This window comes from Cyclopterus lumpus, chromosome 13 (genome assembly GCF_009769545.1).
Source record: "Cyclopterus lumpus isolate fCycLum1 chromosome 13, fCycLum1.pri, whole genome shotgun sequence".
Classification (NCBI taxonomy): Eukaryota; Metazoa; Chordata; class Actinopteri; order Perciformes; family Cyclopteridae; genus Cyclopterus; species Cyclopterus lumpus.
The window spans coordinates 4,232,281-4,252,516 of NC_046978.1; the positions used below are offsets into that span (position 1 = coordinate 4,232,281).

Genomic DNA, 20,236 nt, shown 5'->3' on the forward strand with positions numbered 1-20,236 from the left:
ATGTGTGTGTGTGTGTGTGTGTGTGTGTGTGTGTGTATCAGGGGCTTACATAAAGACCCTACCCCCATCACCATTAAGAGTAGAAGAAGAAGAATAGAAAAGAAAAGAAGTGGCTTGTCATCGACAGGATATACTGCAGAACGCCTTGTTTTACATATTCCTGAAACATCTCACCGATACTACACAATTAGTTAGTTTTATTCGCAGTGCATTCGCTGAGCTAAGCTCCATTGGTTAATGGGGATATTCATGCAAATACCTTTCAGAGACACAGCATGCTACGCTGACCAGCGAATGAGACATAAGGTTCACACCTGAGGGTTAGTTCCATTGGCCACTTCAAAGAATGCCGCCATTCCGTTCGCTAAGCCAATAGATTAGCTGGCGGGGTCAAAGCTCACACTTCCAGTCAAGGACAGGTGTTCCCCTTCAGAATAAAACCTATTATCCTGCCTTCAGAATAAAAGCTTCATCTCAGGTTTCAATCGGCATCCCTTTTAACTATTGTCCAAACAATAAAACATCATTCATTCTCATGCATCATACAGTTAATCATTACATTTGTCATCAACAAACAGTGATCCTCTCTTATGCTTTATAATACATTCCTCAGAATATTCCTCAAATTATTTATCATAACTTTCTTTATGTATTAATTTAAAACATAACCTCTCTTATTTACATGTGTATAAAATCCACTACAACTCAACACAGGTCAGCGCCACATGGTTTAGTCAAAATTATTTCCACATCATACCTCCACTGGTAAATTAGAAGGCCAGCTAGGACAGTTTGAAATATATTAACGCTGCCACAGGTGGAAATGCATTCACACACACACACACACACACACACACACTAAAGCGGGGTCAGAGATAAAGAAAGAGATTCCTATCGATGCTAAAGGATATTGAAGCCTTAATAAGAAAATAGATATAGTCGGCTGGCCGCACATTTCACTGTTAGCTTTATTTGTTTTCCTGATACAGATCTAAAGAAAGGCAATATGTAATAGCTTCAAATAAATGGAGCACTTTTCCTTTAAAAAGCAAATCTCCATGTTCTTTGCACACGGAGAAATCTTGAGCCCCAAGGTCTTCATTGATGACCAATAAAGCCTCAATAAGAATGAAAGAAAGTGCTAAATATATTATTAATATCAACACATCAGTTCTATCTTTTGTGTGTACTAAACCTATGAATCATTATGTAAAGATAATTTACATTTACAAATTGTGTAAATCTAAATAAATAAGAAACCATAGATTGAATAATAAGTGAATGTGTAACCCTTATTTCTAATCATGTGAATGTTTCCTTCAGTCATAACTGTGCATAGTACTTGAAAATGAGTTCCTTTTAGAACAAATCTCATTTAAGATTCACTGTCAAAGATACTTTTTCTCAATAATTAGCATTTACTTAACTTAATGAGATGCAGCACACACACATTTTCCAGAATAAATGCTGTGACAGTTTGGCAGTGGTGCACAAGTTTTTTAAAAAAGTTCTGAGACGTGCTGCATTTTTATCTTATGACCGTTGCCACGGTTATGAGTTTCATCATCTGATTGCACAGTTGCATCAAGAATACATCTGAGGAATGGAGATCATTTTCAGTCGGATCAAACAGTTGTAAAATCCTAAATTGACATTTGGCAATTACTGCATATTGCTGTTAGTCAATTCAATAAAAACCCTCAAAATAAATACTGCCTCAAAATGTTTTCTCTCGGACAAGTTTATGTGCAAAGTATTCAAAGTTTTCATTTGTTTGAAAAACCTGAGAGCCACTTTGGATGTGAATAAACACTTTTCAATCCGTGCACTTAATTGTAATTGTAAAATAATCTGTTAACTGACAAAGGCCAAACATAGACTGCACTATGAGTTTTGATGCAGTTCACCTGGGAAGCTGAAGTCTCTTAAATGATGTGTTTGAACACAGCAGCAGGTCTGCACCACTCATGGGATCCATAGTCTGATACACACATCTGTGCCATTCAATATGACAGACAACAACTGGGTTCCAGTCATATTACAGTGGCCTCAAATCACATTAGAGCACCCCGCACTGGGGAGGTATTGAGGGTGCTATTTTGGTCGAGGCGACAAGGGGCCTCTAAAGTAGTTACACCTGTAGTCGAGTGGACCACTGTTTAAAGGTCCACTACTCTAAACCGGTTTCTAGTGAGTATTACAGCCTTTAGAAGACATACACTTGCAAGTGAAGATGTCATTTGCCAACATTCCTTACCACAATAAGAAGGACTCGTTTATTGTTTTCTTTCTTGGTATAAGCACCAAAGACATCAGAGATGCATATGATATTGTTATGTTTCTAGACTTATTGCAGCTGGGTGAAAAGTGGAGTTAAAGTCATCAGACATCATCTGGTGACCCAAACATTCTCTTGAAACTGAACCTGTGCAGCACTCCTACCTACCATCTATCCTTATTTCCCCTTGACGTCTTTTCTTACAAGAGGGAATTATATCACATTACAAGGCCAGTGTAGGCTGGAGCTTGATTGCAGAACATTTTAGAAATGATGGATTGATTGATTGATGGAAGGATCAAGTGATGGATAGACAGATGGAGGGTCTGAGACTGAGCTCCATATTTAAGTCTGTATTATACTGACTAACATATTCAGCTCCTCCAGTTTAGATTGAGCTGTGTTTGGTATGTCCGTGACCACCTGCCCATGTGTGCCTCCGTGTAAAAAGTAATTTTTCACATACCCCTTTTTGACTGCCTTGTCCTTACTCTTGTCGTCTCTGTCCTTGTCTCGGTCTCTTCCTTTATCCTTCTCCTTCTCCCTCTCCCGGTTGCGGCCCTTGCGCCGGCTCCGGTCCCGCTCTCGGCTGTGGCTTCGGCTCCTCCGGCTGCTTCTTTTGCGGCTTTGGGTACCTCGTCGGCTGCGGCTGCCGCTCTTACTGCGAGACCGCCGGTGGCGAGAATGAGACCTGGAAAAGATTAAAGACGAGACATAGAACCACAGATGATATAAAAGATCATTTTTGCTCCTTTTTTTTCTCGACAAATAAGTAAAATGCTGGTAGTTTTCCCCCCCACAAATGAGCCTTCAAATACTATTGCAGTGTTAAATATGACCAATCGGTTTGAAGTCTTGAAAATAAAAGTGATATCCTCTTTCTGCCTTGTCTACTTACAGTTCATTGGTGACTGTATTTACCAGAATGTCTTTTGATCCCTCCCATGTGTGCGGCAACAGTGATAGGAAAGGGAAATAGGAATAGAGGGAGCAATTGAGTGTGTTCCCACCGAGGAGAACACATCTTGTGGCTGCATTGCAGTGCAGGGGATTCAGTTCATGACTTATTGTAAAATAGTCACAATACACAAGAATCAGCTGATGATAGCGTCCAACTTAAGTAAAAGTGTTCAGTAAACTGCAAACTTCTATTCCTGAATATATTTTAGCATATACCTTTTTATCGCTGCCTTAATCTGCTGAAAATAAGTGTTTTTTGCTCTCATCATGTTTGATTTTGGTTCAAAAGACTTGTGCTACATTTAACAAAGACTTGCAAGCCGGTTAAATCAGCTGAAAATGACACCCCATCCCAATGCAAGACCAACTTTCTGGAGACGGTGACTTCACATCAACACATAAAAACGTTCTCATCGGTGAACAAAGCTTAAAATAAAACTCAGAAGGATCAAATTTTCCTTGAGTGAACAAATCCATCCTTCATTGGATGGACCTAATAATACAGTTATGTACAATCACATACAGCATGACACACACACACACACACATACACACACAGACACAGTAGAAATGGAGCCAATTAGAAGCGGGCTCAGAGGAAGGCCTGTCCTCGGTATTGATCCTGACACTGGCCCTCTGGTCTCAAAAAGATTAACAGCAGGAGATTAACTTTGTTAGTTATGACACAAACACACACACAGTTACACACACATCATTTAAACATCAACAAAAAGTGAATTGAAAGTGTAACTCATGCTTCAATATTGTGCCAATCACACACAGACACAAATTACCAAAACATAACCGCTTATGTATGTGTCACTGCACATGCCTCTATTAATGCAGACAAAATCCTTCAACATATTTTCCTTGTGTGCGTGAATGTGTGTGAATGTGTGTGTGTGTGTGTGTGTGTGTGTGTGTGTGTGTGTGTGTGTGTGTGTCCTGTATCCGTGTACATGCATGTGTGTGCGAAGGACCATGATTTGAAACCCCAGTAGAAATCGGCAGCTGAGATGCCGTTATTTTCCATCATCTATCATTTTATTGATTTGTCTATAAAAACAGTCGAACCTGCTGTCCACAAGCTTTATTGCTTTCCCCCCTTTATTAGTTTGCAGTTTGGGACATCCAGAGCTGTCTCACTCCCGACAGAAAACTAATCATTTCCTTCAGACGGCTGTCACCATCCTAACAGACAACACTCTGACAACTGTTACAATCAATTAGGCCGTGGCGATCCCGATCACTGGAGACTATCGCTGCACTAGTTCAAGGTCTTGAAAAGAGCTCCACTCAAACCTCCACATCAAAACAACAACAACAAAAACACAGAAGTTCAACCAGCTGTGAGTTAAACCCATAAGCAACGGTCTGACATAAGCATGAAAACAACACCATATATTTACCATGTATAAGGGTTACACATGTTCATGTTTACAATAAGGGCTTCAACCTGCGATTGGTTTCATTAGTGGTTAATCTGCAGATTTTCAGGTAAACAAAAAAAATAGTGAAACAAATGTTTTCTTTGGTCCAAACCCAAAATATATTTAACTAACTGTCAAAGGAAACAAAATAAATATTTTTTTACATTTATGAAAGTCAAAAATATGGCTGAAACTAATCAATCATTAAGCCAGTTATTTTTCTTGATGAATCATCTTTCGCTATAGAATGTCAGTGCTTACTATAGTTTCCAAAAGCTTAAGATTATGTATTCAAATTGTTTTGTTCAACGAAAAGTCCATAATCCAAAAATATTCAGTTTATAATCAGCTATGAAAACAGCAAGTCATCACATTTGAAAAGCTTTAACCAGCAAATGCTTGGAATTTGTATCTGCATTAATAACTTTTTGCACAGGAAAGCCAGTCTCATTGCACGCTCCAGAACAGCTACTAAAGCAGAAAACCTGGAGTGATGATCAAAAATAATCGTTATGAGAACTGATACAGAGGCAGAGGTGAAAGCAGCCATCAGTCACGGGCCATTTGATTTAGCATGTTTAATATTGTTTACTGGAGCTACGATTAGGCTTGTCAGAGAATCACAGCTAAAGGAAAAAAGCAAAAGGAAAAACATTGGCATTTTGGGGGTTTGGAGTCTCCAATTGAGATAATCCATCAATGGCCCAAACAGACCTTGGAATGAGTGAATCTATGTGTTGTTGACAATGCCTGCGTATGTTTGTAATCAACAGTACATGAGGGGAAATACAACAGAGTTGCAGTGTTCCAAACCAAAGTCTTATATTTAGAGCCAAGCAAATTGTAGCCAGAAGCAGCAGATGCGATGCAATTCTCTCTCTCTCTCTCTCTCTCTGCAAAGAAAACAGCCCAATTCTGGGGTGTGCAGCAAATTAAATTTACTGTAGTTAATAGAGTGAGCCTATGCTGCTAAATGTCAATTTCCTGACCAAGTCCTTCCCCTTGGATAATGATTAGTTCATTTGGACTGGGGATAAATGGGCTAATGCAGGACACACAGATAAACAGACACAGTTGTACCCCATGCCAAGCCCTTTCCCTGCTTTACATTTTATTGGCCTTATTATCTCCAGGGAAAATGGGTCCCCCTATGGCCTAAACATATTTTCATTTCTAATAAAAGGCCCTTGCTGGTTGCCCCCTCGTACAAAACCCCCCATACACACATATTCTGCCCCCTCACAGCCTCCTTCCTCCATTCCCTCGTTTCACAGTCCAATCCATTAAATCGTAGCTTTGCAATTGGCTGGGACGGTTTTCCTGGTGAATTATCAATAGAGTAATTATGCTGCATGTTGGGAGCCGGGCTGAAGCTTATCGCTGCTGACCCCCCGGTGCGCGCCAGGATATGATCCCTCACCACAACCCATTGGGGTAATTATGTGGTTGGGTGTGAAGCTGGATGGTGTGTTACCCTTATCAGTCTGTATTCTATTTCTGTTTTCATTGAAAATTGGACATTAATGGCAGCTACGCGATACCACTAGTGTCAGATACAGGTGAGCGTCTCCAATGGAATCTGACCCCATTTAAATCATTATTCATACTACGCAGTGTAGGGACGGGGAACACACACACACACACACACACACACACACACACACACACACACACACACACACACACGCACACACACAAAGACCAATTATCCTCACTGTTCCTTTAACCTTATCTTCCACATATTCATATGGCTTCTTTGTTTCACCAGCCGCCATCCACTGTCAGGAGGACCAAACAAAGTTCATGTCCATATTGTATTGGTCCTGTGGCAGAAAACACCACACAGCGAGTGATGTTCCCAGTAATGCCCCGTGCAGCGTCCCTGTCTATTAGGCCAGTGTGGCGCAGCAGTGATTAATAGCCATGTAACTTTAACCCTATCGCATTTCAGTGGACGCTGGCAACAGTGACCCCGGTCTGACCAGTCTTCCTTTCCAACAATACCCTAAAAGCTAGAGAAGAGGGCACACAAATCTGTTGCCTGGCTGGTTATTGTAATAATAAGCAGCATAAATTATTGATCATAATAACATGAGTATTGGATTAAATAGCGGAATTGTAAAATTAACATCTCACCATAATTTGTATTGTGTTCATCATTGACATGTGTCAATATAGAGAGCCTAAACCACCGCGCCACAATGTACAAGTCTTTTTTTATTATTCTTTCTAAAAAGTTGAAACATGATGTAAAATTGTATCAATTGTCATTCTAACAAAAAATTAACTGATTAACTACAACGTACCTATCACTATCTAATATTTATAAAATAAGGTAGTAGTCAATTTCCACAAGAGAGTACAGCAATACTCCACACCCAGCTTAAAATATGGACAATATAATGTTTCAGCTTGTGTAGAGATCGGAGAGAGAAATAGTTCATGAAAAAGTTTTTGTTTTTTAAATATTGAAACAATATTGACGTAATATATATCTGTTTATTGTGATAGACTTTTAACTTTGGTGCCATAACATTTGTTAAAACAGATGGGTGACACTTAGAAAAATACAAAAATCCTTTGAGGATAAAATGTTTTATGACTACTAAAATGGCGTTTGGAAACCTACAATATAATTGAAATCTTTGGTATTTATTCTTTGCATTAACAAAATATCGTACTGCACAGCCTTAAGCAACCCACTATGCTGGTGGTACCTATCAAGTAGAGGTAAAACCATGGATTTGAGCACTCTTCAGCCACACACACATATGCGCGCACGCACGCACACAAAGACTACAAAAAGCTTGCCAGCCGACTTTTCCAAGCAATAGACAGATTTAAAAAGAAACGGGCCTATTGAAAGTGAGAAGATCCATATTTGAAGAACTTCATTAATGCGCTGTTCCCCGCAGAGTTATTTCCAATGACAGAGCACACAGCAGCAGCTTCATGTTCAAGTTAAAAGTCACTTTTCTTTTTTATGCCATTTCAGTGTGTCTAAAAGCACCTTGAGTGAGCAATGTGCATTTCCTGCTGCCAAAAGACGTGGAAAACAGCTGTTCCTGCCTGACGCTGCCTGCTGAATGGAATGCAAATATGTTAACCATCCAGAATTTATTACTTTTGAGTGCTCTTCAAACGCAACGGCAGACACAAGTTTAATTTATGATATTCCTCTAATTATGAGAGCTGTTGAAATCATTTCCCAAGCTGCTTCCTCCTTCCAAGCAGCCAACATATCTGTTCCCTTGGTTCACAGTACACGCACGCACACGCACACGCACACACACTCAATCATCCACCATTCACACCCACAGTGAAACATAAATATAGATACACTAAATGACACACAAGGAATCACTGAAAAGTCGATTGTGAGCACAATTAACACAGCAAAGAGAGCATGAAAGATTCACAGAAATGTGTTTTCTCTGTCTCCCTCTGCTTCGTAAGAGCAATGTTTAGATTTGTCATAATCTTCCGTTTGCTTTTAATTTAGCGGTCGTCAACGCAAACGTCTGCAATGTCCTGCTGTGAAGCAGAAATGAGACCCCATGCAGGCCACCCACCATCCCAACACAGATCCCCCCCCCCCCCCCCCCCCCCCCCCCACACACACACACACTCAGCCACAAGGTCAAGTCATTTAGCTAGAGTTCAAAGGCCTTCACAGACCCCTCAGATCTATATGAACCTACAACGGCCAGCCACCGATGAGGGAAAAGATGACTTTCTGCAGCAAGATGTGGTTTCCTTGTGTTCCCATGCATGCGTGTGTATGTGTATGGACGTGTGTGTGCGTCGCTGCATGCCTATGTGTTGATTACCCGGTGTCTTCATTGGCGCATATGCCCAGTGTCACTCAGCCTCCTCATCGCAATCCTAAACTTGGCCGTCTGTTGTGCACCAGCGACCTTTGACCCCCATGCAGCCGAAGCTCGACATGACACCCATTAGCAGCTGGAGCCGAGTGGGGCCCTGGCTCAGCCACTCAGCCCAGACACAAGGTCAAGTGAAGGTCACACTTAGACTAGGTGCTAACCTGCCAACTCGCTCACAGCCACTCACGCAATTGAAACCCACTTTTTCTCCTCCTTCCATCCATCACGGCCCGGAACAATTAGTTACGCAGAGTTAGGAGAGAGTTGTTTTGGTTGTCATTGCCTCTATCTTTAAGAGGGTGGAAAGCAGGGAGGGAGAAAAAAAGTTCAAGGACTGTAGGAGGAGGAGAGGGAGTGCACTCTAGACAAGGGGAGACAATAGGTGAAGGACAACGGGAGGAATGGAGGGAGAAGAAACAATAAGATAAAGAAGAAAAAACGGTTATAAAAGTTGGCGATTCAAGAACAAACAGGGCAACAAAAAAGGGGGAGAATAAAAAGAAAAGAAAAGACTGGGACTTATGGAGAGGACAGAGCAGACAGCCGTGCTTCACATCAAGCTGGCTCCAATTAGCAGGTGTGCTCTCAGACGCTCGCGCTCCCTCTCTCTCTGGTCAGGGAAGATGTATTTTTCTGCCTTTTATACGCATGTATTTATGAAGTGGTAAGAGATCTGAGGGCCCTTAGCATAACAGCCTTTTATTGTTTAAATGTGGACTGCTTGGCCCCGTGTGCTTAAGTGATTTAGGAACCTCACAACTCCAGTATAAGAAAAATCATAAACGCTGAGACAAACCATGTGGGTGGACTGTAAAAGGCACCGAGGAACAGGCCGACAAAAAGCAGACACACATTCCACTACTAAAGGGAAACTACACTTAATTAAACACCCAAGACACAACTGGTATAGCGCCCTGTAAAAAACTATTAGTTTCCCCTCTTCAGTGGAATAACATAAAGTTGTCTTCTGAAAGAACAGAGGCTCGTCTCATAAAGAAGTTTCTTAAAGAACTGCTGTCAAGATTGAACAAGGAGTGTGAGAGAGAGCGAGATGAACGTGGAAAGAGAGATCCAGAAATAAATAGAAAGAGAAACACTTTAGCCTCTGAGGGGGAAAAAAGCCTTTCCCCTCCACTGCATCTGTCGCTTCTCGTGGTCTGTGTGTCCCATGCGGAGTTAGAAGTAGCCCACGAAGGGGCAGATTTGACCTTTTACCAATCACAGTTGGTGATTATTTTACAAAGCTGCAGACAGCTTTAAAAAAACATCCCCAAAAATATGTTCTCTTACCTCTCCAGCAGGTTACTGATGATGACTTGACTTGCAACGCGCTGCTGTAAGCTGGATGCAAACGATGCTGCATGTTACAGCGATGGCACAAATGTCATTCATTACGCATGTGCAGTGGCACATTAGAGACGGGGTGCACACTTTGTTATCACGCTTTTTGTGAGTGTCAATATCCAACAGAGTTTACAGGGAAATCTGGCAAACTTCCACTGTAACAAAACTGTTGACTGCATTTAAAATAATTACATTTTCCCCGCTTTGATTTCAAGCCAAAATTGCGACGTCGGGTTCTCTGTTCAACCAGTCACAGAAGTCTGCTCTTTGTTCAGCCAATCATACGACAGTTGGCCACGTATCCTTTGGACGATCCATCTATCTCCACTTCATCCTCATGTCCTCGACTCTGCCAAAACCCGAATGGATAGACAGAACAAAAAAGAAAGACAAATTTCAAAAAGAAAAACTTGTGCGCATGCTGAGAAAGTGTTTCATTACTTTCAAAAAGATTGTCACGGTTTCAGTCAAGGCGCACATGATCCTTGTTTCATTTCTCTTCCATTCTCTCTCATTTTTCTCTTCTTTTTCCACAAATAAATTACTAAACGTGTGAGTGAAACCACATGCTTGTGTGTGTGCGTCAGTGTGTGTGTGTGTGCGTTTGTGCGGTTCCTTTGCTTGTCCAAAGTGAACTGACAAGTGCAGGCAGTGGTTCCATTAGCTGGCAATTTGCTCCCAAGTTGTCCGGGAGGGAGGAGAGGAGTGAAGGAGTGTTTTTTGGCAGGACAACGCACATGGCTCTGCTTAGGAGGAGTTAAGTGTGGTGCTCACACACATAATCCTCGGCCATGATTCAAACACTTTCGTAAAACATACACTCTCAAAAATGCAAGAACCTACATGTGAATATGACCACAGCCTAAACGGAGATTAATGCCTCATATAATGAAAATGTACGATTGATTGTAAAGATGCACACATTCAGTGATAAACCCATTGACAAGTGTGTGCTAAAAAGTCAACACTACGTCCGAGACTGAATATGCAAGCATATTGCAACCAACTATATAGGTGAACACACGCTTCCTCTGCCTTCCAGAGAACGATGGTGTCCATATGGTTTGAGCCAGAGCGTAAGCACAGTACAAGGTAAACACGCCTGACTGAGGTTTGTCCATGCATGCTCTCTTAGCATGTGTCTCTACGGACTGGCTCAAAACCTGGCCACTGAATCACACACAGCACATAAACATACCTCCCTCGGTGTGTGTGTGTGTGTGTGGGTGTGTGTGTGTGTGTGTGTGTGGGTGTTTGTTGTTGTGTGTGTGTGTGTGTGTTGTTGTTTAAGAGTGAAAAGAACTGTGTTGACAGACGGTGGCGTTTATCAGTGCATAAATTAAGAGCAGAAGCACTTAATTAAAAAGGGGAAAAATAAGCACAGATAAAATAAAACTTTGCTAATCGGCTACTTGGCAAGGTGACCTCTGAGCGCACCGAGTGTCATTCTAAGACCTGCTGTCCTGCTGGGCGAGTGGCACAGGGGAGCAATGTGTAGGTCCGGCTATGAGCAGCAGGCAACTGGTAGAGCCCCCCCCCCTCTTTATGCTCTCTCTCTCTGTTTATGTATCATTGTCTCTCCCTCTCCCCCCCCCCCCCTTCTCCACCCAGAGTGTTATTAGACCCAGGGCTCCGCTATGGCTCCAAACAGCTCAATGACAACACACAGGGCCTGCCAATTAGAAATAATTAGACAGTCATTTCAGTGGCAAGTCTTTTTAAGTGCATATATAACGATGCAATGATGCTTATTAGCCGGCCTGAGCCGGCGAGGACCCGGGCCTCAAACGCTTTGGTGCTGGAGAAAATAATTATGCCAGTGATCACAAAGCGGGCTGCACATCTCTGTACTTCACCTCCACGCGTTTCAAAAATCCACTTCATTAGCTCCCGTAATTAATCCTCCATTAATTGCAGGAAAAGCCCAGTTTACCTCCCTTCGTTTCTAATTATCATCTTATAAATAGTTATGGTTCTAATTAATGTGTTCATTAGGCAGGATATTTCTCTCAAAGCCTCGCTGGGAGCCAAAGGTCCGGCTTGGCTCTCTCTGAAGCCTAACCAGCCAGAAGGTGAGGCCATCCTGCCTGCATTTGCTTTTATTTTACTACATTCAACCTCCTAATTGGCATTTAAAACCCAATTTGGAAGAACTTCAAGAAGCTTAAATAGGAGAGACAGAGAGCAGGCAGGAAGGAAAGAGAGAGAGATACATTTGGTGCTCATTTTCCTATGCCAGAGCTAAAAGTGTTTCCGTCTCCGTCTTTCTCTTGGTCTGGCCAGACGGATGAGGCTTTTCACTGTCATGAAGTGAAAACAATGAGGGCCGATTGCATGTATTTGTCTTTGGAATTGTAGAGATTTTATTTGCAAAATATTGCAAGTGTGTCTCTACCAAATAAATAACAGAGGAAGTGTCATACTTCTACTGGGTTCAGTCATCAAACACAATAAAATGTTGTCCTTCATATACACATATAAAGTGACTAGTCTGCTCTTTATGATACTAATATTAATTATAAAGATTTGTGTTTAATCAAACAGCTTTTAAAAAGGGAAATTACCCAGCGCTCTCAATGATTAGAGCTGTAAACTTCAAACAAACTTTTCTTTTGTCAACCCTGAATTCCAAAATATAAATGTGAAGAATTTATACTGTAATAATAATTTCCTTTGGAGTTATTTTGGAAACAGTGAATCGTGCATCTTAAAATATGTGCGTTGTCTCGATAAGAAGAATGAATGAAGTATTGGCATGCTCGGCACCAGTATATCACCATGAGTGGCCTTCTGATGAAGCATGTTATGAAGAGCAAAAAACAAACACAACTAAAAAGATTTATTTCTAGATTCCTCCATCATACAATGTCTAAAGGCACAACGACTATCTTTCCAGTCAAGGCTATAACGTAACATTAATGTGTCCATACTTCCAGTTTGTTAAACAGATGGCGGGAGAGGTTTTTGATGTTAAACTCGTCTTTGTTTGGGACCATTGGCCTAACTCCCTCATTTGATCGTCTCTGCGAGAGGACTGGTGTGATGCCTCCTGTGAGTTGAGTTGTGTGTGCGCGTTACACAGTGCAGACTCTACAGCTAGGTTGCTACCCAGGGGAGTGGGTTAGTGTGTTGTGAGCCTGCAGGATGGAGGAGTGCAGTGGGGGGTGGGGTTTGGCTTGGCAGAAGTGAGGGGCGGGGGGGGGGGGGGGGTGGGGGGGGGGGGGGGGGGGTGCCTCTGGCGTTAGAGGGGAACACCGCTTGCGGCGAGGCGCGGATGAAAGAGGCTGTCTGTGTCAGTCACTTATTCCTCCCTTTGGTAAATAAAGGTTTCTGACAACAAAGCCGAGCAGCGCTTGACTGGCCTTTACAGCAGATAAATAGAAAAGAAAACACAGGGAAAGAGAGTAAGACAGGGAGACGGAGAGAGAGAGAGAGGAGATACACACGACAACAAACGCGTTCAGATCTCACAACTGGAAGCATGTTGATTTTTATGAAGTAGAGAAGACGCAGCCAAACTAAACCAGGTCATCTTTCAGTTTAAATCAACACTTTGCAAGTCCGGTAATAGGGGAAGAAGGAAGAAAGGGCTGAATGTCATCCAGCAGAAGGGGGAGAAGAAAAGATGTTGAGAGTCCATGGGATATCAGACAGACGGATGAAAAACAGCCAGGAGCCTGCTCTTGAATTCCAGCATGGTGTGTATTCTCTAGACTAACCGGAGATCACTATAAAACAGTGACAACAGTAAGTGAGATACTGCAACTGGACGTTTGTTCACAGTCGTCCTCATTTTATTTTCTATCCATCAGCACCATCATCCAATTGCAAGATCTCAGTGGTTTGTTGAGGAAACGAGATTTTACTTGTCATGTCCTCAAAACACACTCAGGGCTGCTTTCCTTATGAAGCCAGAAACACCCAAAACCACCTGCTACATCACACACAGTCTAAACTGTGTCAATAAATATATGTTGGACACAAATGTGCAGAGCCATTTCCATCCTGTCACCTGACCGGGGAATTGCTGATCCAGGTGCAATGAAAAGCTGGGAGGCCACACTGCTCACCCAAAATAAAGTCCCTGATTTTCCTCACCCCACCTCTGTCTCCTTGCACTCAACTGCCCTACCTTTTGCTTTCCTCCCCCTCCGAGACCTTTCCCCTTCTCCCTCCAGCGCCTCACCTCAACCCTCCCTGTTCCCAAGCTGCCTGGATGACCTTGCACGCGCTCTATGTCGGTGCTAGGAAGGAAAAGCTATCTAGCAGATGTACGACACCTCATCTCATACAGGGGAAAATTGCTGTGTGAAATAAATACTGGGCCATCGCTCAACCCTGTGCACGCGCACGCACACATACACACACACACACACACACGCCTAGAGTCCTTCTATGGAACTAAAACGTCTAGATTACCTCATTCGAGCAGCAGTAAGACATGACAGGGTGGCTAGCTGTTCACTGTCTCATAACCAGAAGTCCAAGGCAATGATAGCAGCAAGCTCTGGGTGATGGCCTTTAGTCAACCCTGACCTCTGACCTTTCTGAAGAAAGACACCAGAATGTGCCTAAGGGGATTACTGAAGTGTATCATTGTTATTATTATCATTACATCCATGTATCATGTCAGCCTTCGTGCAGGACACCAGTTCTGGTGCCTATTCCACATAGTGGTTTATTCACAACATGTCCTTTTTTTTTGGCACTTACATTGTTGTGTCATTTAGATATATTAACATTATACATAGATACAACAATTAGTTTTGTCAGAGAATAATACATAACACGTCCTTTGAACTGTATTGTACTGAAACACTGCAATGCCGTCTTGTGTAAAACTACAAGAAACATTTAGAAGGTTCAGAGGCATCAATAATTATTGAAAACTTTTGCTTTTTACACCACAAAAACCTTTACGTCACATACAGAGCCACATTTTTTTAAGATGCGGCCCCTGACTGTCTGTCTAGGCCCAACTCATGTCCCTTCCCAAGTCCTTTCCACTTTCTTTAACTAAGCACCAGTTCTAACCGACCTCTGTGGCTCCAGGGTTGATGAAATAATCCTGACTCTGGTCTACAAACCTCGCTTGATATCCATCTGCTTTTAGGGGAGAGACATAATTAGAGGTCTCACTCTCCTTACAGTCATGACAGCAGCCCAGTAATGAAGCCGCTCCAGTGTTAGCGGGGCTAAACCCTGACGCTAGCACTCTGCCCTGCTAACTCAACAAATACCTGAAATATTAATGAGGAAAATGTAAGCATTCCAGTGTGTGCCCTGCAGTGCAAGCTTTTACCTATGTGAGTGCGTGCACACGCGTGTGTGAAAATCCTTCTGTGAATGACACGCTTGGCTTCTCTTTGATGGGTCGAGTGGTGGATTTGTCGCACCTGCCATTCCTCCATGTCTTCTAACAGTGCCGCTGAAGCGAACCGTGAAGTCAATGAAGGACTGACAGAATGACTGAGCCACACACATTTAACCCCTGCTGTGGACGCTCATAAAAGCGCAGCACTGCGCCGCACCGCTGAGCTCACCTAAAGACGGGCCTGTGATCCGGCTGTGATGAGAGGCTGCGTCGTCTTTGTTGGACTGGGTACACGTCAGATCACTGTTCGCTGCTGCTGCCATGCTCCACTCTGCTCTCCCCCAGTGGACTAGGCCGTGACACCCCCCACCTCTGCCATGAACATGCATACACGCAAATCTGCACATACATGCATACACTCAATCAACCTCACACATGCTGGTGCACACACACACACACACACGCCTGCGCACACACACAGACACACACAAATATGCCTGCTCACATCAAAGAGAATAAACATTAATGGCAAATAGGTAATCTGCTCCTCTTGTCTGTTTTACATTTCAGGGCAAGATTGACTGCCTCTGGGGGACCTGGCCCTTCTCTGATTGAGGACAGGAAAAAAAAGAAAAAGAAGAGAACGAGAGGAGAGAAGGAGGAAGCAACGATAGATGGTAAACACATGATAGAGCATTTTTCTTATTTCATGTATTTTTTTATTCTGTATTTATACATGAGAGATTGAAAAGAAGGTAATAATACCCCCCTCCCTACAACCCACGACTACCCCACTATGGTCCTAATCTTCTCCCCTGCAATATTCTGATGCCGACGTTAGTATTCTCATTTCTTCTGAATAATATCCCTCTCTTGGGCCTATCTGTTCTCTCTACCGGTGCTCGCTTGTGTCTCTCCTCTTCATTTTCCTCCTTCTGGATCTCTCCACTCTTTCCCTCTACAGCACTAACTCAACCTATTCTCCCCACACTTTTCCATTCTCCTCTAACTTCTCGTCTCTCCAGTCGGCGCACTCGGCCTCTTCTTGCTTCTCTCTTTCATATTCTGAAGGTGGTGCCAGGTTGGCGTGGATAGGGTGGGGGTGGCAGGCAGCACCTCATATCCTATCTGCGTATCAATCATGAGGTCTGTCCACTCAATGCTCCTCTGATCCATCAGCCAGCCTCTCAGCCAGCCTCATCCCGACACACACACACACACACACACACATACCACTGACTAATGGCAGTCAGGGCACCTGTGCACACCAACCGGCTTTCATCCACACAGTGGATGCAGAATGTGCAATATCCCACAACTAAGCTGTACAGTACCAAACTACAATACTACAGTCGATCGTAGTACTGCAGAAAATACTTGGAATACTGAATATTCACATGGTCTTTATTAGTTCCATTTTGGGCATCAACTAACAACTATCTTTATATCGAATAAGCTTACGGTTATTTCCTTGATAGACAGATTATTTATTCGTTCTATAAATTGCCAGAAATCTGTGCCTTTCCCAGAACCTGAAAGATTATATTATAGAAGATATCTTATTATTCCAAATGATAATCAGTTTTACTCTCAAACACCACAATGAAAAGAAGCAAATGCTCACGGCCTTGGCTTAAAGAAAATTACAAAAACAATGAATTGATTATCAAAACCAATTTTTTAATTTGTCAGCTGATTGACAAACCAATTAGCCAACTAATCATATCAGCGCTTGTCGCCTTTTGATAAATTACACAACAAAATGTCCACTGGATTGTTCTCAGGAGCACACATGTGGCTGCCGCCGAGAAAGTTTTGCAGACACAAATTGCAGCTGCCGTCATATAAATGCATAAATTCATCATCAATGCCAACATTTTGCACATCCCCACCTCCAACACCGCCTCCAACACCTAACACCCCACCACGCACTCCCACCAACACCAGCCCAACCCACCTGCTCCTCGCTCACCGCTAAGCCGATTACACAACGCAGCCCTCCTAATCACAGTACAGCATTTGTAAACACCGATGTCATCGACTGTAGTTCTAAATCTCCCAAATCCCCTCCACCCTTCATCTCACACCACACCAGTAATGCCATTTTCGACTGATGTTTTAATCACCAGTGCCGCTGTGAGTGATTGCTACTGACAAAAGGGAGAAAATGGGTGAAAACAGTTCAACAAAGTCCATAAATGGTTTCAGTTCACAGTGCAAGACGTAAATGAGCTGCTTGTTGTGATGCCACAAAATGTTCTGTGGCCATCAGGTTGGAGAGTGCATGTGTGGTGTCTTTTTATGGCACCATCAACCACTCTTATGTCAAAACAACTCTGTTGGATCATGCATTCATCCCGACACCTCTGTAATGAAGATATTAAAACTCTTTTTCCTTTGTGATTAAAATGATCTCTGCTCTCCCCCACAGCCATACACAAAGCCGTAAACAAAGGGCCTTGCTCGCGCATATATTATGAAAACCTTTCTTCAATTGTGCGTCTATGTATGTTTATATGTGTGTGTGTGTTTGTGTGTGTGTGTGTGTGTGTGTGTATATGTGTGTGTGTGTGTGTGTGTGTGTGTGTGTGTGGGGGATTTAAAAACAGCACAGTTTACTGGTTCATTAGCACCAGATTAGCTATGCTAATGACATGGACCACCACACACAGAGATGTTGCCTTTATGTTTCTGAAAGGGATACACCACTCAATATGACTGTGTGTGTGCGCAAGTGTGGTGCAGGTGTGTACACATTAGTCTTGCATGAATAAGTTAGTCGCTTGGTTAAAAAAAATACACCAATAATAATTACAATTTAACAGAGTATGTATGGGTAATAATAATGTTTTAATTGCATTCATGAGTGAAAAGAGAGCTGCTGCCTGAAGAGGTTCGCGAAGGAACCATGTTTCTGTGAGTGTTTCAATATTGCTCACAAAGACAGTCAGGACAAGCTGAGACATGAGTACGACGCACACTCAACACACTCATCCAGACCTAAGATTTCCATGTGGCTCTATCTGATGACATAAGACCCAAATAGGAAACTATGTGTTTGTTAACACTGAAGTAAACGTGAATGGGAAACATCTGCAAAGGCATTCCATATACTGATTTGAACACCCAAAGAGCTTTAAGACCCTTTTATTTTTTCACTATTAAATGATGTAGCAATCGCTCATGACTCCTTCTCTTCAGGCAATGTATACTTTGCTTCACTGCAGATTAAACATATTATATTTAAGCCTATTTTAATATATTTTCTTGATGCATGTCTATCTTATTTGAAGCACTTTCATTACGTACACACGTGCTGACAAATAAAAAATGACTTGCCTTGTTAAATATATTGTTCGAATTGTGTTCAGAAAGTAGAAATATTATTTTTCACTATTACAAATATAATTCTGAGGCCAAGACTGTGTTGCAAAAACTGAAGAATAATAACACGAGTGTCAGTCAAATGTAAATACTGTGTGTGTGTGTGCGTGTGCGTGTGCGTGTGCGTGTGTGTGTGTGTGTGTGTGCGTGTGTTGACGTTACCTCCTTTCTCGGCTGCGTGACCTATGTGAGCGGTGACTCCTCCCCTTGTCTCTCTCTATGCTGCGACTCCTCCTCTTGCGAGACGGACTATGGGACGAGCTGCTGCTGGAACGTCTCCTTCTCCTGGAGCACACCGAGCAAGAACATACACATTCAATTCTATTATTGGCAGGACCCATTAAACAAAACATAAATCAGACAGCAATCTTGTGGACTATTAATCATTTGTGGATTTTGGCAAACCAGACAGTGAAGTATGTGAATTTGTTTTGAATGCTCAGTGTGGTTCATGAAAATAATAGTATACATTTGTTATTAACAATCTTACCAGCTTCATTTTGTAGTTTTCCATGGGCTACTATCGATAAAAAAAACCTTCAAAACCAAAATCAAACCCTTCTAGTATCAGCTCCCTCCTCACTTACCCCTTAGGCTCCACCCAGCCAAGGCAAGAACCATTTCTATTATTGTCTGTGTTGGTTCACCATCGTCTGACATTATTCCCTCTCCTGCATACATGAATGTTGTATTCCTAATTTGTTTTGCTGTTCATTTCAAGAGCAAATATGTCCTAGTGTCCCAGACAACCTCACCTGCTACGAGCAGCACGGACGGCGACTTTGCATTAGTGAACACGTTTGGTTATGGCCGAGAGCAGCAGAGCCATGAGGGCTGCCCTGCAGTTCCTCCACAGGGGCCCTTTGGTGCTCTCTTGCTCTTTAATGTGGCTACAGCAGTTTGTGTAGCATCTATTTTCCAAACACCACTACACCGCGTGCCTATTGATATCATGTAGTAGGAGGCATTTATGGGGTGAATGTAAAAGAAGAACCCCCCCCCCCCCCCCCCCCCCCCGTCCTCTACTGCAGTTTGAGCAATATTAATTATTTAAAAGCTCTTCTTTTCTTTACCCAAAGCCAAAAATACCCAAATATTTTAGCACACACAAAAAACACATAAACTGTGCTCTGGGAGCTCTGCAAGATAGAGGAGAAGAGAGGTAAAAGCAAAGCAATTCAAATAACACAGAGGCTAAACTATCAAACCAGATTTGTACCACTTAGAGCAGCACTGGAAAGATCCATTAGTATTCCAAAGGCTGGATCCCATGAGCAGGGCCTTGTGAAATAACTTCCACAGCCCGCGTACAACCACTTCACACATTACACAGAAGAAACACACAGTAGTGAGCTAAGGGTTTTTGGAAGGCGGCGTGAGCTCACATATTTTCTCAGAAGCCTGCGCAAATGTAACATAATAAAACCATAACGGCTCAAACACATGGGAGATTCTGTGTTAACCAGTGTTTCGCATAAGCACTCTTCGCTTTTACCAAGTTAGGTCTCTCACTGTTTGTAGGTATGGAAAAGGCCACATAATGTGTGTCTTTCATACAAGCCTATTTATTTAGGAACTAGTTTCATTGCAAATGCGCGCATGCACACACACACACACAGTTTTGGTTAATTGATCAAAATGT

The 20,236-nt window shown here is 42.5% G+C and overlaps 1 protein-coding gene across 1 annotated transcript in view; it reads right to left on the reverse strand.

The window, feature by feature from the left end:
* Window positions 1-20,236, reverse strand: part of rsrc1 (arginine/serine-rich coiled-coil 1) — a 106,011-nt gene that overhangs the window by 83,496 nt on the left and 2,279 nt on the right. Inside the window, exons 3-4 of the mRNA XM_034549092.1 lie at window positions 18,757-18,879; window positions 2,745-2,969 (exon numbers count right to left, since the gene is read on the reverse strand). Of these exons, the coding sequence (XP_034404983.1) occupies window positions 2,745-2,969; window positions 18,757-18,879 (348 nt within the window). The remainder of the gene's footprint in view (window positions 1-2,744; window positions 2,970-18,756; window positions 18,880-20,236) is intronic.